Consider the following 25,434-nt stretch of genomic DNA (forward strand, 5'->3'; position numbering starts at 1 on the left):
CCCTCTGGGTCTTCCCAGTGCACCAGCCCTGAGCACTTGTCTCATGCATCCAACCTGGGCTGGTGATCTGTTTCACCCTTGATAGTATACTTGTTTCAATGCTATTCTCTCAGAATATCACACCCTCGCCTTCTCCCACAGAGTCCAAAAGTCTGTTCTGTACAACTGTGTCTCTTTTTCTGTTTTGCATATAGGGTTATCGTTATCATCTTTTAAAATTCCATATATATGCGTTAGTATACTGTATTGGTCTTTATCTTTCTGGCTTACTTCACTCTGTATAATGGGCTCCAGTTTCATCCATCTCATTAGAACTGATTCAAATGAATTCTTTTTAATGGCTGAGTAAGATTCCACGGTGTATATGTACCACAGCTTCCTTATCCATTCGTCTGCTGATGGGCATCTAGGTTGCTTCCATGTCCTGGCTATTATAAACAGTGCTGCGATGAACATTGGGGTGCACGTGTCTCTTTCAGATCTGGTTTCCTCGGTGTGCATGCCCAGGAGTGGGATTGCTGGGTCATATGGCAGTTCTCTTTCCAGTTTTTTAAGGAATCTCCACAGAGAACTTTTTAAAGATAGACTATTATTTGGAGCAGTACTGAGTTCACAGCAGAATTGAGAACAGAGTTCTCATGTACACTCTTCCCACACACATGCAGAGCCCCCCTCACTATCAACATTCTACACCAGAGGGGAGATTTGCTACAATCAATAAGCCTACATTGACACATCATCACCCACGGTTCAGTTTACCTTACAGCTCAGTTTGGATGTTATATAGTCTATGGGTTTGAACAAATGTATAATGATATGTATCTATCATTACAGTATCATACAGAATTTGACCACCCTTAAAATCCTCTATGCTCTGCTTATTCATCCCTCACTCCTCAAAATTCCTGGCAATCATTAATCTTTACAATCCTCATTGTTTTATCTTTTCCAGAATATCGTATCGTTGAAATCATATGCCTTTTCAGATTGGCTTCTTTCACTTAGTAATACACATTTAGGATTTTTCCAAGTCTTTCCATGACTTGATAGCTCATTTCTTTTAGCACTGAATAATATTCTATTTTCTGGATTATTTCTTCATTCACCTACTGAAGGACACCTCGGTTGCTTACAGGTTTTGGCCAGTATAAACAAAGCTGCCATAAACATCCACATGTAGGTTTTTGGGTAGATGTAGGCTTTCAACATTACAGAACATTTTCACCACCCCACAAAAGAAACCCCGCAGCTGTTAGCAATCATCATTCCCTTTACCCCTCAACCATTAATCTATTTTCTCGCTGTGAGATTTGCCTATTCTAGACATTTAAATGAAATCATGCAATACATGGGGCTTCTCTTGTGGCTCAGCTGGTAAAGAATCTGCCTGCAGTGCGGGAGACCTGGGTTCAATCCCTGAGTTGGGAAGATCCCTTGGAAAAGGGAAAGGCTACCCACTCCAGTATTCTAGCCTGGAGAATTCCATGGACTGTATAGTCCATGGGGTCACAAAAAGTTGGACAGGACTGAGCCACTTTCAGTCACATGCATTACATGGCCTCTTTGCGGGGTTTTTTTTGGCTTCTTTCATTTAGCATAATACTTTCAAGGTTCACCCATGCTGCAGTACATATCAGTAATGCATACCTTTTTATGGTTGTATACTACTGTGCTGTATAGATACAAGATATCTTGTTTATCCATTCACAAGCTGATGAGTATTTGGATTGTTTCCACTTATCTGGCTATCATGAATAATGCTGCTATATGAACATCTGTGTAAAAGTTTTTGTGTGGACATATATTTTCAATTATCCTGGTCACATGCTTAGGAGTGGACCTGCTATGTAATAGAGTAACTATGTTTAACTTTTTAAGTAACTACCAAACTGCTGTGCACAGTCACTATACCATTTTACATTTCCATCCAAAATGTACAAGAGCTCCAACACTTTTTTTCTTTTCCCCCAAGTGTAGCAGTCCTCATGGATCATAAGTATTATCTCATTGTGGTTTTCATTTGCATCTCCCTAATGACTAATGATGCTGAGCACAGTTTTTTGGGTTTATTGTTTACTTATATACATTCTTTGCAGTAATGGCTATTGAAATTCCTTCCTCATTAATTTTTTTTTGTCTGTTTACTGATGAATTGTACATGGAACATTCTGTAAGTGACAAAATTATAGAAATAGAGAACATACTAGTGATTGTTAGACTTAGGGATGAGGTAGGGCCAGACAAGAAAGATATGGGTATGCTTATAAAAGGACATAATATGGGATCCCTGTGATCATGGAATGCTTCTGGATCTTAGCTGTGGTGTTATAGATACAAAGCTACATTTTAGCCAACGACTCCTGAGTGGAGAACTGGCTCCGCAGCAGACAGCAGCGGTGGTGAGGCTGGGGTGCCCTCTGCTCCTGGGTATCCACCAACACTGGCTCCAGCCTTCCCCGGACCCACTTCCAAGCCACTACGGCAGGGCCTTTTCCTCGACCCCTGGCTGCACACTGACTGACACCCAACAGCCAGAGATAGTTTAAACACTCAGTGAAGATTATCGGTGGGACAGCCAGGGCACCAGGCACTCATTCAGATACACTGAGCAGCTGAGGGCTATGTCCCTGTTAGTTAGGGCCTGACAAAACGTGCTCCACTGGAGAAGGGCATGGCAAACCACCAGAGTATTCTTGTCTTGAGAACGCCATGAAAAGTATGAAAAGGCAGAAAGATTAACACTGAAAGATGAACCTCCCCGGTCAACAGGTGTCCAATATACCACTGGGGAAGAGCAGAGAAATAGCTACAAAAAGAATGAAGGGACTGAGTGGGAAATAACACCCAACTGTGGTTGTATCTGGTGATGAAAGTCAAGTCCGATGCTGTAAAGAACAATATTGTGTAGGAACCTAGAATGTTAGGTCCATGAATCAAGGTAAATTGGATGTGGTCAAACAGGAGATAGCAAGAGTGAACATCGACATTTCATGAATCAGTGAACTAAAATGAACAGGAATGGGAGAATTTAATTCAGATAACTATTATATCTACTACTGTGGGCAAGACTCCCTTAGAAGGAATGGAGTAGCCCTCATAATCAAAAAATGAGTCTGAAATGCAGTACTTGAGTACAATTTCAAAAATGACAGACTGATCTCTGCTCGTTTTCAAGGTAAACCATTCAACATCACAGTAATTCAAGTCTATGCCCCAACCACTAATACTGAAGAAGATGAAGTTGAATTGTGCTGAGAAGACCTACAAGACCTCCTAGAACTAACACCAAAAAAAGATGTCTTTTTCATCATAGGGGACTGGAATGCAAAAGTAAGAAGTTGAGAGATACCTGGACTAACAGCCAAGTTTGACCTTGGAGTACAAAATGAAGCAGGGCAAAGGCTAACCAAGTTTTACCAAAATAACACACTGGTCACACTCTCTTCCAACAACACAAGAGACGACTCTACTAATGGACATCACCAGATGGTCAGTACCAAAATCAGACTGATTATATTCCTTGCAGTCAAAGATGGAGAAGCTCTCACAGTCAGCAAAAACAAGACCTGGAGCTGAGTGTGGCTCAGATCATCTGCTCCTTTTTGCAAAATTCAGGCTCAAATTGAAGAAAGTAGGGAAAACCACTAGGCCATTCCAGGTATGACCTAATCAAATCCCTTATGATTATACAGTGGAGGTGACAAATAGATTCAAGGAACTAGACCTGGTAGACAGAGTGCCTGAAGAACTATGGACAGAGGTTCATAACAATGTACAGGAGGTGGGGACCCCTAAACTGTATGGGACTAAACCCACACACGCAAAGTAAAACTTGGGAAATTGAACGAGACTGGGGTACAGCATCATTGCTGATATCTTGCTTGTCATACTGTATTATACTTTTGCAAGATGTACCACTGGGAGAAACTGGGTACAGGATACATACGATCTTTCTGTATTATTTCTTATAACTGCATATGAGTCTGTAATTATCCATATGAATATATAAATCTATCATCTCAATAAAAATTTCAATGAACAAAAAGCAACAACAAACATTGGTGAGGACACAAAGCAAATGGAATTCTTACACATCACTTAAGGAAATACAAAGTAGAGCAGTAACTCTGGGAAATGATTTGGCAGTCTCTTATAAAATGAAAACTAACACATACCATTTGATCCAACCATCCTACTCTCAGGTATCTATCCAAGAGAAATGAAAATTTATGTTCATACAAAATTTATGTTCAGTTTTATTCGTATTAGCCCAACGCTGGAAACAACTCAAACAACTTTAACCTGTGAATGGACAAACAAACTGTGGTACATCCATATAATACAATACTGTTATAGGGTTATAGGGGTCAGTTGCTCAGTCATTTCCAATTCTTCGCAACCCCATGGACTGTAGCCCACCAGGCTCCTCTGTCCATTGGGTTTTCCAGATAAGAATACTGGAGTGGGTTGCTACTTCCTACTCCAGAGAATCTCCCTGACCCAGGGATCGAACAGACATCTCTTGCATCTCCTGCACTAGCAGGTGAATTCTTTACCACTGTGCCACTTGGGAAGCCAGAACACTACTATGCCATTCACCAATTAAAATGAGTGATTCATGAAACAACACAAAATCTTAAATTCGTTTGGCTAAGGGAAAGAAGTTAGACCCAAAAAGTGACATATTACATAATTGCATTTATATGTTACTATGGAAAAGAAGAATCTATTGGACAAAAAAGAAATCAATGGTTTCCAGGGATTGGGGGTGGGTAGGTGTGAGTGGTTGACTACAAAGGGGAAGCATAAAGGAAAGGAATGCTTTGTATGACATTGTAATGGTGGAACCAGTAATTATCCATTTGCCAAAATCCACAGAACTGCAAATCTATAGAACTGTACAGAATGAATTTTATAATATGCAAATTTAAAAAGAAATCAACTAGCACATCCATACCATATACTACTACTTAATAATGAGGAGTCAACAACTGACACATCCAACAACTTAAACGAATCTCAGAGAGCAGAAGACAATGGCAGGAGGAGTAGGCCAGGGAGATCGCCAGTCTCCCCACAGATACATCAAAAACTCATCAAGATCAGGAACAACTCCTACAAAACAACATCTTGGCAACAGCAGAAGACCCCAGGCCTCCGGGGGGAGGGGGGCAAGCTAACCTGCCTGGAATGAGGTAGGACAGAGAACAAAGACATAAAAACAGAAGAGATGGAGAACTTCAAGATGGAAGCTTGTGCCCCCAGGAAGGGAGGGAGTCATGAAGGAGGAAGTTTCCGTGCACTGTGAAGCTCCCTCACAGGCAGGACCAAGGGGGAACTGCAGAATTTTGGAGAGCTGGGCAAAGTGGGGGACCTAGAGGGCAGAATTCAGAGAAGCTGCATTTCTCAGCCCATAAGCAGCTCACACACCCTGGCCCCGACCAGACGACAGGCTCAGGGAGCCAAGAAGTTCACAGAAGCCCCACGGCCCAGAACATGTGTCCAAGATGCCAAGAGAAGAGCACACAAACCTCAAGGTGCAGAGGGTTGGCCCTGGGTGCCGAGAGAAGTGCACACAAACCTTTGCAGCACCGCAGGCAGGCCCAGGGAGCCGAGAGAAAGGTACACAAGTCCCGAGGTGCAGAGGGCGGGCTCAGGGTGTGCAAAGAAACCCGCACAAGTCTCTGCGATGCAGAGCGCAGGTTTCGGGAGCTGAGAAAAGCGCCATGCAAGCCCCCGCCTAGCAAGCATCAGCCTGCAGTGCAGGGCGGGACCAGGGTACAGAAGCTCCAGCAAAAGTTCAAGGGACAAGTAGGGGACTGGCAGCAGTGAGGATATGCTGAGAGGGCCACTTCGACATGGCTGCAGAGACAGACGTGTCTAACACTGCCAAAGCCAAGAGGACTGTCCAAAGTCATACTGAATCCACAGACATCCCAAAACCTACTACTAGACACCCTGCTGCCCTTCAGAGAGATGAGATCCAGCTCCATCAACCAGAACACAGGCACAAGCCCCCCTAACCAGGAAACCACCACAGGACACCAATTCAACCCCATCCACAGGCGCACACTCCACAACTAAGAACAACTACGAACTTGAGAATTTTTTTTTCTTTTTTTGTCCTTTAAGTCACATTGTTTATTTCTCCTACATATTTCTATCTTCGTGTTAGCCTTTTGCAGTGCTGTGGAGTTTTTCTCTTGTTAAAAAAATTTTTTTCTTTAAGATTTTTTCCTTCTTTTCTGATTTTTTTTTTACTTTGTCTTAGTTCTGTTTTTCTTATTGTTCTTTACCTGCTGTAGCTATTCCTGAATATATACAAATCTTTTTCACATACATCTATGTATCTTTGCTTTCCTGTTTTTTAACTTCCTCTTCCACCCATTCCTTTTCTCTTTATCCTCTTTTTTTCCTTCACTCTTTCTTTTTTCACAATGTAAGTTAAATTGTTGTATTCTTTTTGCTACATTCCCCAGTTGGCACTCTGCTCAGGCTCCAGTTTTCTGGATTGAGTATTAGTGAGCTCTACTTTTAATTGGCTGATATCACTTTTGGTTTCCTTTGCTCACGAAGTCAATCTCCTGTACTCTCTTTTCTTTAGAATACTTTGGCTATTTATCTCTGTGTGTGTAAGAGTGTGTAAATGTTCCATTATTTTTGTAATTACGTGTCTGATGTTGTACTGACCATCTATCTTTCATTTCATGTCATGTTTTGCTTTCTGTGTTGGTTTTGTGTTTGTTTTAACCCCTTTTAATACTATGACAAACAACTTAGGGAGCCCCTGTCCCCCAACCAAAGATCACACCTGAACCACTGAGGTGAGAGCACTGGGTCCAAGATTCCAGACTGCCAGAGAACTCCTAACCCCAGGGGTATTAATTACTGAGAACTTCGACACCTGAACAAAGTCTGGTATCACACAGCTGTTGACAGCATCCACTGCAGGACACTTTACCCAAACAATAAGCAAGACAAAAACACAACAACAATCACCAGCATACAGGAGCCCCACAGACACTCCAAAGTATACCTCACACAGCCCTGCCCATCTGAAGGAAAAACACTCACCTCCTCCCACCAGAACATAGGTACAAATCACCTCTAAAAAGAAGTCCACACAAACCACTGAACCAACCTTTCCCTCCGAGGGCTAAAACCAAAGAAAGAAGGAACACAACCCTAAAGGTTGGGGAAAGGAGACCTCAAACTGAGTAAGTTATAAAGTAAACAAATAAAAAGAGAAATACAGCACAAATGAAGGAACAAGGTAGAAACTCACAAGACCAAATAAACGAAGGGGTAATAAGCAAACTACCTGAAAAAGAATTCAGAATAATGATAGTAAAGATATTCCAAGCTTTGAAAGTAGAATGGAGAAAATAAAAGAAACAATCAACACAATTAATACAATTACCAAGTACACAGAAGAAATAAAGAATAAGTAAACAGAGATGAACAGCACAATTATTGAAATTAAAAATACTCTAGAAGGAATCAACAGTACAATAATTGAGGCAGAAGAACAGATAAGTGAGCTGTAAAAGAGAATGGTGGAAATACTGCTGAAGAATAGAATAAAGGAAAAAGAACAAAAAGAAATTGAGGATAGACTCAAGAGACCTTTGGGACAATATTAAACTCACCAACATGTGAGTTATAGGGGTCCCAGAAGAAGAGAAAGAGAAAGGAACTGAGAAAATTTTTTAAGAGATTATAGCTGAAAACTTCCCCAACATGGGAAAGGAAATAGTTAATCAAGTCCAAGATGTGCAGAGAGTCCTTTACAGAATAAAACTAAGGAGAGACACACTGAGACACAAGCTAATCAAGACAACAAGAGATTAAACACAAAGAATATTAAAAGCAGCAAAGGAAAGCAACAAGTAACACAATGGAAAACCCATACAATTAACAGGAGATCTTTCAGCAGAAACTCTGCAGGCCAGAAGGGAATAGCAGGATATATTTAAAGTACTGAAAGAAAAAAAATCTACAACCAAGATATTCTACCCGGCAAGGATCTCATTCAACATGGATGGAGAAACCTAAAGCTTCACAGACAAGCAAAAGTTAAGAGAATTTAGCACCACCAAACCAGCTTTACAACAAATACTAAAGAGACTTCTATAGGCAGTAAATGCAAGAGAAACGAAAGACCTACAAAAACAAACCCAAAACAATTAAGAAAAGGTCAACGGGAACATATATATGAATAATTACTTTAAATGTAAACAGATTAAATACACCAACCAAAAGATACAGACTGGTTGAATGGATATAAAAACAAGATCCATATACGTGCTGCCTACAAGAGACCCACTTTAGACCTACAGACACATACAGACTGAAAATAAAAGGATGGAAAAAGATATTCCATGCAAATGGAAATCAAAAAGAAGCTGGAGTGGCAATTCTTATTTCAGACAAAGTAAACTTTAAAATAAAGAATATTATGAGCAATAAAGAAGGATACTACATAATGATCAAGGGATCAATCCAAGAAGAAGACATAACAATTTTAAATATTTATGCATCCAATACAGGAGCACCTCAATACATAAGGCAGATACTAACAAACATACAAGGGGAAATCAACAGTAACACAGTAATAGTAGGGTACTTGAACACCCTACTTTCACCAATAGACAGATCATCAAAACAGAAAATCAATAAGGAAATACAAACCTTAAATGAAACATTAGACCAAATGGACCTAATTGCTATCTTCAGGACTTTACATCCAAATGCAGAAGAATACATTTTCTTCTCAAATGCACATGGAACATTCTCCAGGACAGACGACATCTTGGGCCACAAATCAAGCAGCAGTAAATTTAAGAAAACTGAAATCATATCAAGCATCTTCTCTGATCATAACAGTATGAGAATAGATATCAACTACATGAAAAAACAACTGCAAAAAACACAAACACATGAAGATTAAACAGTACACTACTAAATAACAAATAGGTTACTAAAGAAACAAGGAGGGAAATCAAAAGATTCCTAGAAACAAATGACAATGAAAACAGGATGACCCAAAACCTATGGGATACAGCAAAAGCAGTTCTAAGAGGGAAGTTTACAGCAATACAATCCTATCTCAAGAAACAAGAAAAACATCGAACAGATTACTCTACATCTAAAGCAGCTGGAAAAAGAAGAAAAAGAACCCCAAAGTCACAAAAGGAAACAAATCATAAAGATCAGAGCAGAAATAAATGAAAAAGAAATGAAGGAAACAACAGTAAAGATTCATAAAACTAAAAGCTGTTTCTTTGAGAAGGTAAACAAAATTGACAAACCATTAGCCAGACTCATCAAGGAAAAAAAGGGAGAAAAATCAACAAAATTAGAAATGAAAAAGGAGAGGTTACAACAGACAACACAGAAATATAACAGTTCATAAGAGAGTACAATGAGCAACTATATGTTAACAAAATGGGACAACCTAGAGGAAATGGACAGATTCTTAGAAATGTTCAACCTCCCAAGACTGAACCAGGAAGAAACAGAAATTATGAACAAGCCAATTACAAACAATGAAATTGAAACTGTGATTAAAAATCTCCCAAAAAACAAAAGCCCAGGGCAAGACAACCTCACAGGGGAATTCTATCAAACATTTAGACAACAGCTAATGCCTATTTTTCTGAAACTCTTCCCAAAAATTCCAGAGGAAGGAATACTTCCAAACTCATTCTACAAGGCCACAATTACTGATACCAAAACCAAACGAAGAAATCATGAAAAAAGAAAAGTATAGGCCAATATTACTGATGAATATAGATGCAAAAATCCTCAACAAAATTCTAGCAAAAAGAATTTAACAACACATTAAAAAGATCATAGACCATGATCAAGTCAGGTTTATCCCAGGTATGCGAGGATTCTTTAATATATGCAAATCAATCAATATGATAAACCATATTAACAAATTAAAAGATAAAAACCATATGATAACCTCCAACAGAAAAACCTTTTGACAAAATTCAGCACCCATTTATGACAAAAACTCTTCAAAAAATGGACATAGAAGGAATCTACCTTAGCCTAATAAAGGCCATATACAACGAACCCAGAGCAAACATTGTTATCAATGGGTAGAAACTGAAAGCATTCCCTCTGAGATCAGGAACAAGACAAAGATGCCCACTCTTGCCACTATTATTCAACAGTTTTGGAAGTCCTAGTCACAGCAATCCGAGACAAGAAGGAAATAAAAGGAATCCAGATTGGAAAGGAAAAAGTAAAACTCTATTTGCATGACATGATACTATATGTAGAAAACCCTAAAGATATTATCAGAAAATTACTCGAACTAATCAGTGAATTTAGTAAAGTCACAGGATACAAAATCAATACACAGAAATCACTTGCATTCCTGTATACTAACAACTGAAAAATCAGAAAGAGAAATTAAGGAATCAATCCCATTTATCATTTGCAACTAAAAGAATAAAATAACTAGGAATAAACCTATCTAAGGAGACAAGAGAGCTATATACAGAAAACTGTAAGATACTGATGAAAGAAATCAAAGATGACACAAACAGATGGAGAGATATTCCATGTTCCTAGGTTGGAAGAATCAATATTGTGAAAATGACTATACTACCAAAAGCAATCTACAGATTCAATGCAATCCCTATCAATTTACCAATGGCATTTTTCACAGAACTAGAACAAAAAAGTTCACAATTCGTATGAAAATACAAAAGGCCCCAAATAGCCAAAGCAATCTTGAGAAAGAAGAATAGAAGTATAGCCCAATGAACTAGGCTAGAAAGCCCAGAGATAAACCCATGCATGTGTGAGCACCTATCTTTGACAAAGGAGGCAAAAATATACAATGGGGAAAAAAACAGTCTCTTCAATAAGAGGTGCTGGAAGAACTGGACAACTACATGCAAAAGAATGAAATTAGAACACTTCCTAATACCATCCACAAAGATAAACTCAAAACAGATTAAAGACCTAAATGTAAGACCAAAAACTATAAAACTCATAGAAGAAAATATAGGCAGAACACTGCATGACATAAATCATAGCAAGATTCTTTATGACCTACCTTCTAGAATAATGGAAATAAAGACAAAAATAAATAAATGGACCTAATTAAACTTAAACGCAAAAGCTTTCACCTTCATAAACAAGGTAAAAAGATAACCCTCAGAATGGGAGAAAATAATAGCAAATGAAATAGCTGACAAAGAATTAATTTCTAAAATATACAAGTAGCTCATACAACTCAATACCAGAAAAACAAAGAACCCAACCAAAAAGTGGGCAAAAGACCTAAACAGACATTTCTCCAAATAAGACATACAGATGGCTAATAAACATATGAAGAGATGCTCAACATCACTCATGATTAGAGAAATGCACATCAAAACTACAAAGAGATATCACTTCACTCCAAACAGAATGGCCATAATCAAAAGATCCACAAACAAGTGCTGGAGAGGGTGTGGAGAAAACGGAACCCTCCTACACTGCTGTTGGGAATGTAAACTGATACAGCCACTATGGAAGAGAGTACGGAGATCCCTTAAAAAACTAGGAGTAAAACCACCATAGGGCTTCCCTGATAGCTCAGTTGGTAAAGAATCCACCTGCAATGCAGGAGACCCTGGTTCAATTCCTGGGTCAGGAAGATCTGCTGGCAAAGGGACAGGCTACCCACTCCAGTATTCTTGGGCTTCCCTTGTGGCTCAACTGGTAAAGAATCAGCCTGCAATGTGGGAGACATGGGTTTGATCCCTGGGTTGGGAAGATCCCCTTGAAAAGGGAAAGGCTACCCACTCCAGTATTCTGGCCTGGAGAATTCCATAGACTGTATATGTATAGTCCATGAGGTCACAGAGTCAGACATGACTGAGCAACTTTCACTTTTCAAAAACCACCATATGTACCAGCAATATCTCATCGAGGCATATACCCTGAGGAAACCAAAACTGAAAAAGAGACATGCACCCCAATGTTCATTGCAGCACTATTTACAATAGACAAAACATAGAATCAACCTAGATGTCTACTGACAGATGAATGGATAAAGAAGCTGTGGTACATATATATGATGGAATATTATTCAGCCATCAAAAGGAACACATTTGAGTCAGTTCTAATGAGGTGGACAAACCTAGAGCCTATTATACAGAGTGAAGTAAGTCAGAAAGAGAAATATAAATATCATATACTGACACATATATATGGAATCTAGAAAGATGGTACTGATGAATTTATTTGCAGGACAGCAATGGAGAAACAGACATAGAGAATAGACCCTATGGATGCAGGGGGAGGGAAGAAGGGAGAGTATGCAGAGAGTAACATGGAAACTTACAATACCATATGTAAAATGGAGAGCCAACAGGAATTTGCTATATGACTCAGAGAACTCAAACAGGGGCTCTGTGACAATCTAGAAGGGTGGGATGGGGAGGGAAATGGGAGGGAGGTTCGGGAGGAGGGGCATGGGTATACCTGTGACTGATTCTTGTTGATGTTTGACAGAAAAAAACAAAATTCTGTAAAGCAATTATCCTTCAATTAAAAAATAAAGTGCCCCCCCCCAAAAAGCAGCAGCAGCTGTGGCACATATATATAATGGAATATTACTTAGCCATAAAAGGAACACATGTGAGTCAGTTCTAATGAGGTGGATGAACCTAGAACCCATTATGCAGAGTGAAGTAATATAAGTAAGAAAGAGAAAAACAAATGTCATATATTAACACATATATATGGAATCTAGAAGGATGGTATTGATGAGTCTGTACGCAGAGCAGCACTGGAGACTGCTTATATAGAGAACATTGGCGATGCAGATATAGAGAACAGATTTAGGATGTGGTAGAAGGGTGAGGTAGAAGAGGCAGAGGGTTAGATAAATGGAGAGGGGTAGCATGGATTCATATACACTAACATATGTAAATAGGTAGCCAACAGGAATTCGCTGTATGGTTCAGGGCAACTCAAACGGGCTCTGTAACAGCCTAGAGGGGTGGGAATGGGCGGGAGATGGGAGGGAGGTTCAGGAGGGAGGGGACATATGTACACCAATGATTAATAGTATGATCAATCAAATCAATACTGTAAACCAATCATCAAAAATAAATATTTTAAACAATGAATCTCAAGAGCATCATGTGGAATAAAAACAGCCTATTCAAAAGTGACAGACATATGATTCCATATATATATGTAGTCACACACGACTGTTTACAAAACATTTTTTTAATAACATTCTTGAAATAACAAAATTATAAAGATGGAGAACAAATTAGTGATTGCTGGCATATTGGGGATTGAAGGAAGTGCGTGACGATAATGGGGTATCATGAATGAGGTCTTGGTGGGGATGGAATAGGTCTGTTTCTTGAATGAGGTGGTGGTTGCATAAATGTATACCTTAGATAAAATGACACAGAAGTACATAAGCATAATGCAGCAATGCCACTTTCCAGGATTTTCTATTGTAGTACAGTTATATAAGATGTAATCAATGAAAGAAACTGTCCAGGGGCCAGTGGACAGTACTCCATACTATCTTTGCACCTTGCCAAGGATTAGTAACTAGTTCAACATAAAAAAAAACAACAAATCAATCATATGTGGGGAGAACAATGAATGTTGACTATAACAAATTAATTGTATTAAAAAACAATCACAAAAAAAATAAAAATCAATCAAATAACCACAATGAAGCAGATAAGTAGGAGTAGACCAAAATAACTGTAAAAAAGTGTTTGACAAAGCAAAAGACACAAAGAACTGTACCCAAATCTGTAATATAGTAAGTAAATTTGCTGTTCACAAGGGTGCAGGTTAGCAATTCTGAAACTATCTGTATTCTGGAGTTGAAAGAATAAGTAAATATATTACAGATAATGAGAGCCAGATTTCTTTTTGTGGGGAGAATGCAATTACAAATAAATAACGAAAGGGGAAAGAAGAAAGTGACCCCTGTAGAGGCAGACTGGAGTCAGCAGTACCAACACAGACTCATGGCTTGTTTTATTAATAAATACATGCAGATAGATACAGACATAAATGTAAACACAGATGTGTGTGCATGGTTATTTTCTAGTTCTTCCCCCTTAGAGTGTTACACTAATAAGGAGCACATCTATCATTCAGACCTTGGTTTCTAAATATCATTCTCCAATGAAAGGAACCGTCTCCTTAGAGAACTGGCTGATTCCAAAGCAAGGAAAGAATAAGCTGAGTCTGGAACACCTTCTGGTGCCAGAAAGCAAGTAAACTTCATGTGTAGAGAAGGGTCATGCGGCAGGGAATGTCAGCAACCTCTGGGAGATGAAAACTTCAGTCTTACATCTATAAGAACATGAACTCTGCTGAGTAAGTGAGCTGAGAAGAGGCCCCAAGTTCCATATGAGAATGCATCCCAGGCAACACCTTGATTTTAGCCTTGTGAGACCAAGCAGACAACCCAGCTACACCACGTCTGGACTTCTGACCAACAGAAATTGTGAGGTGACAAATGGGTGTTGCTTTAAGCTGCGAAATTTGTGGTAATTTGATACACAGCAACAGAAAAATGTAACAAAAAAACTATAATATTCAAAATAGTCATGGTCAGGAAAGGCAAGAAAAAGGGAGGAATTCTCATAGAATGGAGGAAACTAAGATTGATGGAGACTAAAGAGACCTGACAACTAAATGAAATTTGTGATCTTGGAACACAAAAAAGATGTCAGTGGAAAAACTGATGAAATCTGAATAAATCTCACAATTCAGTTAACAGTACTGTGCCAAGGCTAGTTTCTTCATTTTGATAATTGTTCTATGATTATGTTAGACATTAACATAAAGGGAACTCAGGTTAAGGGGATACAGGATTTTTTAATACTATTTTTGCAACTATTCCATAAGCCTAACTTTATCTCAGAAAGTTAAAAATATACCTATTTCCAAGTTCTGTCTGCTGAAAAGACCTGGAACCAATACAATAATAAGCATATCTAATACCCAAGAATAATAAGCATATCTAAACCCAGCTTGTCTCTAAATATTATTTCCACTAAAAAATAATAGAATTCCTTAGTACAATGGCCAATTCCAGGTGTAAATAAAGAAATTTATAAGATGAGCCTTGTATTAGTTTTCCAGAGAAACAGAAACAATATAATAGGGAATCAGATCAAGCAATTTTGGAAATGAGCAAGTCCCAAGATCTGCAGGGTGAGTTGGAAAGCTGGATGAGGCCAGCCAGTTGGTTTAGTTCTAGTCTAAGTTCAAAGGCCAGACAGCCAGTGGTGCAGCTCCTGTCAGAAGGATTTTAGGCTTGAGACTTGAGCTGATATTTCAGTCCAAGTGTGAAGACAGGAAAAATGTTAATAATCCAGCTGGAAGGCAATCAGGGAGGAGCTGTTTCCTCTCACTTGGCTTTTTTGTTCTATTCAGGCCTTCACTGATTGGATGAAGCTCACCCACACTAGGGGGAAAATCTGCTTTATCCAATTTACTAATTTAAATGTTAATCTCATCTAAAAACACCCAAAATAATGTTTGACCAAATATCTGGCACCACATGGCCCAGTCCAGTTGACACATAAAATTAACCATCCCTAGGCTGTAACATTTTGTTCTGACAAAAATCAAGGAAGCTACCACAGATTACGGAAGTCTTGTCAAAAGGACACAGAGCAACAAAAAGGCATCCACTGGCCAAAGGTAGGACAATTTGAGCATGAAAATGAATAATAAATACAATTAACTCAAGTATTAAATTAATTATTAATTAAATCAAATTAATTAATCGAGTAGTAAATTAAATTAAAGACCCACGAGTCCATAGAGATAATTTTAAAAAGAGAAAAAGTCCAAAGCTAAAGAAAACAAAATTTTAAAAAACAACACAGCCATACACCAATGGAAGTAACTAGGACACCAATTCTTACTCTGATAATTAACTATTGATCTCCCTTTCCAGTAAAAACTGTATTTTAGGGTACCAAATTACCCTTTTTTGTTGTTTTTAAACAACAAAATTAAAAAAAACAGTGTTTCGCAACCCCTAATAAAGAAAAAAAGATTCATTGGTGAAACCACAGATTCAAGTTTGGTGGGGTCTTTACAACAGAGGAACCAGGCTGTCTCTCTAAATCCACTGATCAACATTAGCACCAGCTAGTGGATTACAATATCAAGGATAGCACTGCCATGGAGTGACTGTCAAAACGTTGTACATAAATCTATTATGAGATGGTTGATATGAGTTTGAGCAAGCTCCCCGAGTTGGTGATGGACAGGGAAGCCTGGTGTGCTACAGTCCATGGGGTCGCAAAGAGTCGGACATGACTGAGCAACTGAACTGAAATCTAATCATGTCTTTAGGGCTAACTTTCATTTAAAGGAAATATGAGAGATAGAGGAACAAAGTAAAGGAACTACTGAGAAAGCCAACAAATAAATACAGAAAGTGGGATATCCTATTAAACAACTGACCGAGCAAGTTAAACACATGTTAAAAACATGAAGTTAAAGAAATAAAGTACAAGTACAAGGGAAGGGCTGTTTTAGAGTAAGAGGGATCTGACATAACCAAATACACTGTATCAACCTTGTTTGGATCTTGATTGAGTTGTAAAATCTGTCTTTTAACATACTCACAGAAATTTGACTATGGAATGGTATTAAATGATGCCTAGAATTTATTTATTGATAATTTTATTAGGTAAGATAGTGGCATTATGCTGCTATGTTTAAAAAAAATCCATATTTTATAAGATGTATACTGAAGTATGCAAGAGAGACTTGATACAATACCTGGGATTTTCTTAAAAACTAAAGAAAAAATAAGAATAAAAAGAATGGGAGAAAAAATCTAATAATCCCTAAGAATGTTCTTGCCCAGGGTTAAAAAGTCATGTCTAAGCTTCTGAAATTTGAAACTCAGAAGGATGAATACCACTTTTAAAACTTGTTTTTGCCATTCCCTATATCTTACAAAATGTTGACCATACAGCAGACACTAAAAGAATACATAAATATCAGATACCTTTTTCACATTTATAAGAACTCCTTTCTTTTCTTGTTGGTTTCCCTTTTTCTACCTCCCTCATCCCTTAAAATATTCAGAAATTTCCACTCAAAAGCTGTCTCCAAACTTTAGCAGTTACATAATCACATATTACACCCTAATTCTTTCTTTTTTCTTTTCTTTTTTTTTTTTGGCAGCATTTTGTGGCATCCTAGTTCCCCAACCAGGGATCAAACCCATGTCCCCTACATTGGGGGCATGGAGTCTAAATCATTGGACTGCCCGGGAAGTTCCAGACAAAGTAAATTCATAACTAATAATATAAGTGTTCATTTTCTACCACTTAAAATACATGTTTAATATCTGTAAATTCAAAACAGGTGTTCTTAAGTTTTTGTCTTTAGAATTTTATGTAAGACAACAGAACTACACTTAAACCATGGAAGTCAGTAATTAGAGATTTCATATTTAGGGGGACAAAAAATCCTGAGTGCTTACTCTTCCAGGCATTATTCTAAGAGCTTTGCCTATATTAATTATTAAAACAGTACTAACTGATTATTAAAACAATCCTATGACATAGGTACTATTATTATTCTTATTTTCTCAATGAGTCAGACAAAGTAAAAGCAACTTACTCAAGGGTCCATAGCTAACATATCCAATACCAGGACTCAAAAGTACACAGTCTAGCTCCAAAACCCCAGCTTTTTACCACTACACTGAGCTGACTCACAAGGAGGTATCCTTTGCCTGATGCTTATCCTATGTGCTCCATTTCAGTATTAACAGTTGGCTTTCATTGTTTCCAAAGAGAAAATGAACAGAAAAATGATGTAAGAATTAATAGTAAAACTTACCTTTTGAATGGCCTCTTCCATATCCAACTCAAATTGTTCATCCTGTAATAATCTGAGGAACCTTTTGCGCTCAGCCCTGTCATCATTCTCACTCTGCACCATTCGGTCCCTGGTTTGATTCTGTAGCCTTTGTAGTGCCTCGACCTGCAATTTTTTGCAATAGTTTATATCTACTAAATTCTGATGCCTTTCACTGAAATTCAAAGCTCTCCTTTTGGAAACCTAAAATGGAGAAGGGAAAACAAACAAAAAAAACCATACTTTGGTATTCCAGGATCTAATTTGTAAAAATACATTGATGTAGCCCCAGAAACAAATGAAACTGTAATAAACGAAAGGAGTTTGGCTTCCTCTCCAAATTCAGAGACATAACAAAAAAGCAATGTGGTAGACCAAAAAAAAAAATTTTTTTTAAGATGTATCAATGAAGCAGGTACTATTTGTGTTCCCCATCTTATAGATGAGGCATGCAAAGTTAAAGCAACTTGACTCAAGTTTCCTCAGCCAATAAACAGCCATATTAGAGTTCTAAGACGTGCAGCTGAGTTCTATATACCCAGTTCTTTACCGCTACGCAGGGAATACCTCCTCAATCCATCCTCTACTCCTTCCCCCTTGGCCGTGAAGTGCGGTTCAAAAGCCGCTCACGTTTCTCTAATGCACATTAAAGAAGTCAACCCGCTATTTATTCATTCGCTCTCTTCTGGAGCTTTATTTCCACTCATTTGTTCAGCAGTTCTTGAACATCTCCCAAATTTCCAGAAACGTGGGAAGCAATAATTTTTTGCCGGGCAGATCAAATGAGGGGCGGGGCGGGGGTCAGCCAGCACGCGCGTCGCTTAAATAGCAGCGCCTGAGGTCTCTGAGGTACGATTTTCCCATTTAATTCTCAGGCACTTCAAATCCTTTTTTAGAAGCAGGCTGGCTCTAAACTAGAATTAAATCAATAGACAACCGAGTAGTTTCGGCATGCTTACCATCTCGGTAGACTAAACTCCCTTTCTCCCTCTCGGGCGGCTACAACCTCCAGCAGAAAACCCAAACACCAGTAGGGCTCTCTGGTGTCCACGCGGTTTCCCAGCAACCGCCACCGCGCAGTGCCCGCCCGAACCTTGACTACGCTCAATGTCGCCGCTTCCCATTGGACGCAGCAGTACCCAATCAGTACTGAGCTTCTTGAGAGGCTGGCAGGAGGGCTACTCCAAGGGTTTAAAGAAGACAGGCGGGAGTTCCAATGTATCGTAGTGCAAGGCGTTTGCAGTCTGTTAGGAGCCCAAGATTCCTCCCAAGGGACGAAGTGTGGGCTTAGTGGAGTTTGGAACCAAGTTGAAATGTAGAAACTGTTTACTGAGAAGTACGCCAAACTCCTATGTAAGACAATGCGGGAGATCTGGGTTCAACCCCTGGGTTGGGAAGATCCCCTGGAGGAGGGCATGGCAACCCACTCCAGTATTCTTGCCTGGAGAATCCTCATGGACATAGGAGCCTGGTGGGCTTCAGTCGTTAGGGTCGCAGAGAGTCGGACACGACTGAGCAACTAAGCACCGATGTAAGACATGAGACCAAAGGCACTTTCCTTACGCAGAACATGTTACAACCTCAGTGCCTGTTGTACAGGGCTGATGACCGCCTAGGTCCTCAGCAATGGGAGGCACCGTCACGGTGCATAATTATTGATTAATAACCACTGTGGGTGGCCCACAGAAGCTGTAAAAACATGGGCCACATGGATCTCATTCCAGGAACCAATGAGAGAGCAGATATATAATGGCAGGATGTTGGTCAGGTTTATTTTACTGGCAAGTTAGACAGTGAAGTCTGTTTTAAATGGAAGAACTTAAGAACAGGAATGGGTCAGAGAAATTAGTCAAATATATTGATTTTAGAAATGACATTTGTAGAAATCATGTCAAAACTAAAATTTAAAAAAATTTTAAGGTAGGTAGTGTGCGAACTTGACTTGGTCTGCGCTATCAAATTAAAGTCCATCTTGTGTAGCAATGTCTGCTTAAATATTAATAATAAGACTTGTAGTTTAAGCTCCAAAATATAAAAACTTGGAAGTTTTCACTTCCCTCCTAACTACCACATAAAGCTGGGTAAACTTGAAACTAATAACTTTTCTTGCATTCATCATACAGCTGAGGTCAAAGGGCAACCCACCACCCTGAAATCTGCAGAGAGGTAAATACAGAGAGTCACAGTCAAGACCTGCTTATCTGGATCAGGAGCCCCTGAAGCCATGAATTAGGGATAATTAAATTTTAATTTTTATGGATTTCTAGAGACTGAGTATGAACTAAAGTCAGTGAAACTAGTGGGGACTACAGTATTAGAGAGGTCCCCACACTTCCATAGGTTTTGCCTCCAGTAATCTCAGCAGGTTCTCACAATGAAAAACCAAGAATGGGCTCCCATAGCTCTAACAGGGGATTAAGAAGAAGCATTTCACAATTTAATTTTCAACCCTCTGGAAACCCTTCTCTGCAATAAAGACTTACTTTCCAGAGGAAAAGATTTCACCAGCACCTTATTTCACCTGGGGCAAGGATATTTCTCTGCCTCCAGCCTCCTCCAGCCTTCCTGTCTCATCTAAGGGGAGAAAATGGGATCTAAGAAATATTTGTGAAGGTCATAGCCCAGGGACACAGCTCTACTGAAAGATTTAATCATAAAATCATAGAATGCTTCCCCTTTCCCACATTTGATCACCACACCAACAATGCTCCAGTGTATAACAGCTGACTGCAGCTGAAGTCCTCCAAAACACTCACTCTGGGAGACAGAAGAAGAGGCAGAGGAGTAAGACAGGAAGATCACCATCCTCCCCACAAATACATGAAAACGCCCCCTCTGTCTAACAATGGATTTGTAGGGAATCCAAAGACAACAGGAGACAAAAACATGAGAGGGATTTGAAGCCTCTGGAACCTACAGCTATAGCAAAACACAGTCTAACTCACAGCCATATAATAAAGGAACCACACTCCAAAGCTCTGTTTACCTCAGTCCCTGTTACCCAATATACTATGTCCAGCTTTCAACAACAAATTAGAAGGCTAACAGCAGACTGCTAAGAGGGAAGGGAAAGCACACTCTGAAAAGCAAAGTAAGCATCAGAATTAGACTCAGCCATCACACACATTTGGGATTAAACAAGAATTTAAAATAACTACGATAAATATACTAAAGGATCTGACAGAAAAAGTGGACAACACACAAATGAAAGAGTAATTTAAGCAGAGAAATGAAAACTCTTAAGAATCCAAAGGAAATTGTAGAAATCAATTACACTGTAACAAATGAAGAATGCCTTTAACAGGATATCAGTAGAGTGGACACCACTGAAAAGAGAATCAGTGAGCTGGAACATGCATCAATAGAAACCTCCCAAACTGAAATGCAGAGATAAATAGCAAATAGATAATCTTAATAGGCTTTTAGACCTCACCTTAGACTCAATTTGTTCTCTAACATCAGAAGAGAACTTATGTGAGTGTGAGTGAATGTGTGTATGTAGGGAGAAGACTATGTTTCTGTCTTTTGAGAGTCTTATAAACTCAGTTATTACAAAAGTAAAACTGTTGACAGGGTGTGTACAGTACAAAACATTTTGAAATCAGGATGCAACTACTATTTGCATTTAATCCCATTATTCTAACAACTTCACCAAGTACTCTCCACAAATTTGTTGTTGTTGTTGTTATTTTGAATACTGGTGTTCTCCAAGCATTTAAAATAGTACTTGGCATATAGTAAGTGATAGATAAATATTTGTTAAACGAACAAATTATTGAAATTGTATTACTGTTATGCACACAGGAGAAAGCTCTACCAGCTATAACTCAATTTTATTTACATTTTCAAAGAGAACTTTTGGTTTTATCATTTCTATTTTTTTAAATTTTCAAGTCCATTCTTTTCTGCTCTTACTATCATTATTTTCTTCTCTGTTTGTTTTGGGCTTAATTTGATCTTAATTTTATAGTTTCATAAGGTGAAAACTTAAATTTTTAAGACTATCCTTCTTGGGAATTCCCTGGAGGTCAGAGTTTTAAAGGGCTTCCCTGGTGGCTCAGACAGTAAAGAATCTGCCTGTGATGCAGGAGACCTGGGTTTGATCCCTGGGTGGGGAAGATCCCCTAGAGAAGGGAATGGCTACTTGCTCCAGTATTCTTGCCTGGAGAATTCCACGGACAGAGGAGTCTGGTGGGCTACAATCCATAGGATTGCATAGTTGGACACGACTGAGTGACTAAGACACACACACTGGGGTCAAAACTCAAAGTTTCCATTATAGGGGGTAAGGATTCAATCCCTGGTCAGGGAACTAAGATGCCACGTGGTGTGGCCAAAAAAAAAAGGACCATCTTCTTTTCAAATATGAATGTATAACTTATAATTCTCTCTAAGCCTAGCTTTAGCTGCCTCCCACGGATTTTGATGTGTTGTAATTCTCAATTGTTCAATTAAAAATAGTCAAAGACTTCTTTGACCCATGAACTATTTAAGAGCGTTTTGTTAACTTTCTCAACAGTTCAGATTGTCCAGATGTCTTTTTGTTATTAATTTCTGGTTTAATTCCATTATGGTCAGAGAACATACTTTGACTTCAAATCTTTTTAATTGAAGTTTGTTTTATTGTTCAGAATACAATCTGTTCTGGTGAATGTTTCATATGTTCTTGAAAAGAATACATAATCTGGTGTTTGGGGTGAGGTGTTCAACAAGGTCAAGGTGGCTGAGAATGCTGTTCAAGATGACTGAGAATGCTGTTCAAGCTTTCTATATCCTCAACACTCCTCTCAGTAATTGCTTTATCAATTGATAAATGCGTTATCAATTACTGAGAGGAGTGTTGAAGTAGCCAAGAATAACTGTGGATTTGCTTATTTCTCTTTTCAGTTCTTTTTTTTTTTTTTTTTTGCTACATATATTTTAAAGCTCTATTGTTAAATGTATACATCTTTAGGATTATTAGGTCCTAAAAACATTTTGACATTAACATTTTGAAATGACCCTCTTTTTCTCTGGTAATATTCTTTTTTTTTTTTTGAAGTCTTTTTTATATTAATATAGGCACTCCAGTTTTTATTTAACTAATATTTATATAATATATCTTTCTCCATGCTTTTACTTTTAATCTTTTATATTTAAATTGGATTGCCTGTAGATAGCATATAGTTGGGTGCTGCTTTTTTATTCAATCTGACAATCACCATCCTTTAATTGGTGTGTTTATACTATTTACATTTATATATCATTATGGGTTTGTATGGATTGATATCTACAATTCTGCAAATTTTAAAATATTTGTTGCATCTGTTGTATATTCATTTTTCTCTTTTTCTTTTTGATTATTTTTTGTGATGCCATTTCATTTTCATTATCAGCTTATTATTTATACCTCTAATTTTTTAGTGATTTCCCTATGATTTAGTATAAATATATATATTTAAATACTCAGATATTGTAATTCTGCTTCACTTGTCATGTGTAAACCTTAAAACACTTTAACTTCAATTCCTCCATCCCATCTTTTCTATTATCATATATTTTATTTTTACATATGTAAATCCACAATATATATGTTACCACATATGTTAGACTGTTTGATATTCTCTCAGAGCTCTCAAATGCTCTATTTTTTCCCTCCTCCAATCTTTCTTTGTGTTTCAGTTTGGGTAATTTTTATTTTTACATCTTCAAATTTACTGACTCATTCCTCAGTTGCATTAAGGCCTCAGATAAGCCTGTCAAAGGCATTCTTCATGTTCATTAGTATTTAGTTTGTATTTAGTATCTCCATTAGCTGTTAGTTTCCATCTTCTCACCTAAAAGCACTCATCTTCTCACATATATTGTCTATCTTTTCCATTGGAGACTTTAACATATTAATTATAGTATTTAAATTTTTCTGCTGGTTTCACCATCTAGGTCATATGAATTTTTTTCTGTTGATTGCTTCATCTTAATACACCTTTTATAAGTTTTTTTGTACTTTTTATGCATGTGTGCGTGTCATACTTTTTGATTGAATGACAGACATCATATGTAAGACAGTAAAGACTGAGCTAAGTCATATTTACACCTGGTAATAAGCATGTCCATTCTCCTACCTTTAATGTAGGAGACTGAGTTTGTAGAGTCAGGAATTAAGCTGGATTTGAACATTATCTTCAGTACACAGTATCTTCAAATTTCTCTCCTGTTATCTTGTGCTTATGTTGGGGGTTGGTTTTCCAGAGAGCTTCTCTCAACATTCCTGCCTCACTCTTAGCATCGGGTCTTCCCTGGGTTCCTGCAGGTCGGAGGGTCTCTCCACACTCATCTCCTCCCCCAGCAGCACATCTCTCTTCTTGGTGGCTCCTGCTTGCTAGCTAGGAAGTGGTAAGAAGAGGGTCCTCTGTTATCTTGATCCAGTCTCAGCACTTTAGACAGACCTTGGCACACTAGGTCTCTGGTTTGGGGGGGTCTCATACCCTGGAAAAACTTTTCTTAATGGTTAAGTGTTCACTATATCCTCTTAGCCTTTAAAGAAAGTCTGATGTCATCAACCTGACCTGTAACAGCTTATATGTCTACCCCTTCAGATTTCTTCTTCAAACTTTGGCCAAAATGGGTTTCTCTGAGCTTGTTCTTGTTGACAGGGAGAGGGGGTGCTTGTATATCTGGATTTCTTAATAAGACTATGTGATGACTGAAAGTCCACCAGCTATCGTGCCAATGAGCTAACACATGCTCTGGATGGCATGGCAGAAACATAGAAGGAACCCTGGTTCTTTATGACCACAGACCTACCACTCCAGCCCTGGGTTGCCTAGCTCAGCACTTCATGTTGTCTGAAAGAAAAGTAAACTCATCTGTCTAAGCTTTTGTGTCCTCTGTTCCACTGGGATTCTATTGGCTATCCAAATGTAATTCCTAACTGATACAATCACTATCTCTGGTTAATTTCATGGGTGAAAATGAAAAAATAAATTTGCAATATTCATTGCCTTTTTAAATCAATGTTTGATTTTAAAGATGATGAGTATTTAGATTTCCTTTCTCACATTTGCCTCTCTCCCTTTTTTATCTTTTAGAAGTTACTAGCCAGTTTCCTTCCCTTAATCCCTGCAATCTTGGGAGTTTCGATCACAATTTTTGATTCTTGTTTTTTTTTCCTCCAAGATAGCTATGCAGGGACTTCCTTGGTGGTCCAGTGGCTGAGACTTTGTGCTCTGAATGCATGGGGCCTGGGTTCAATCCCTGGTCAGGACTTAGGTCCCACAAGCCACAGTGAAGAGCATGGTGCAACTAAAAATCCTGGATGCCTCAACTAAGACCCAGTGCAGCCAAATAAAAAGATAATTTAAAAACACACACACACACAAAAAAAAAACCCCAGGATATCCATGTAGCATGCTTGTCCAGTAATTTCATAATGCCCAGAGTCATGAAATTGTTATCTAAAAATTGGCACTTGCCATCTACCTCTACAAGGATTAAGTCACTATTCATTGCAGTCACTGACCTACAACACATCCTGAAAAGGAGTTTAGGGTGCAGATAAGAAAT

At 38.4% G+C, this 25,434-nt stretch overlaps 1 protein-coding gene across 2 annotated transcripts in view; it reads right to left on the bottom strand.

The window, feature by feature from the left end:
- Positions 1 to 18,979, bottom strand: part of MNS1 (meiosis specific nuclear structural 1) — a 72,131-nt gene extending 53,152 nt beyond the window's left edge. Inside the window, exons 1-2 of one of the 2 annotated variants that reach the window (XM_061157224.1) lie at positions 18,852 to 18,979; positions 17,875 to 18,018 (exon numbers count right to left, since the gene is read on the bottom strand). In XM_061157224.1, coding sequence (XP_061013207.1) covers positions 17,875 to 18,018; positions 18,852 to 18,854 — 147 coding nt within the window. In that variant the 5' untranslated portion in view covers positions 18,855 to 18,979. Of the gene's footprint in view, positions 1 to 17,874; positions 18,097 to 18,851 lie in introns of both variants that reach the window. The other variant, XM_061157223.1, reaches the window with a different exon arrangement.
- Positions 18,980 to 25,434: the final 6,455 nt, after the last annotated feature.

The sequence above is a fragment of the Dama dama genome, chromosome 12, assembly GCF_033118175.1.
Source record: "Dama dama isolate Ldn47 chromosome 12, ASM3311817v1, whole genome shotgun sequence".
Classification (NCBI taxonomy): Eukaryota; Metazoa; Chordata; class Mammalia; order Artiodactyla; family Cervidae; genus Dama; species Dama dama.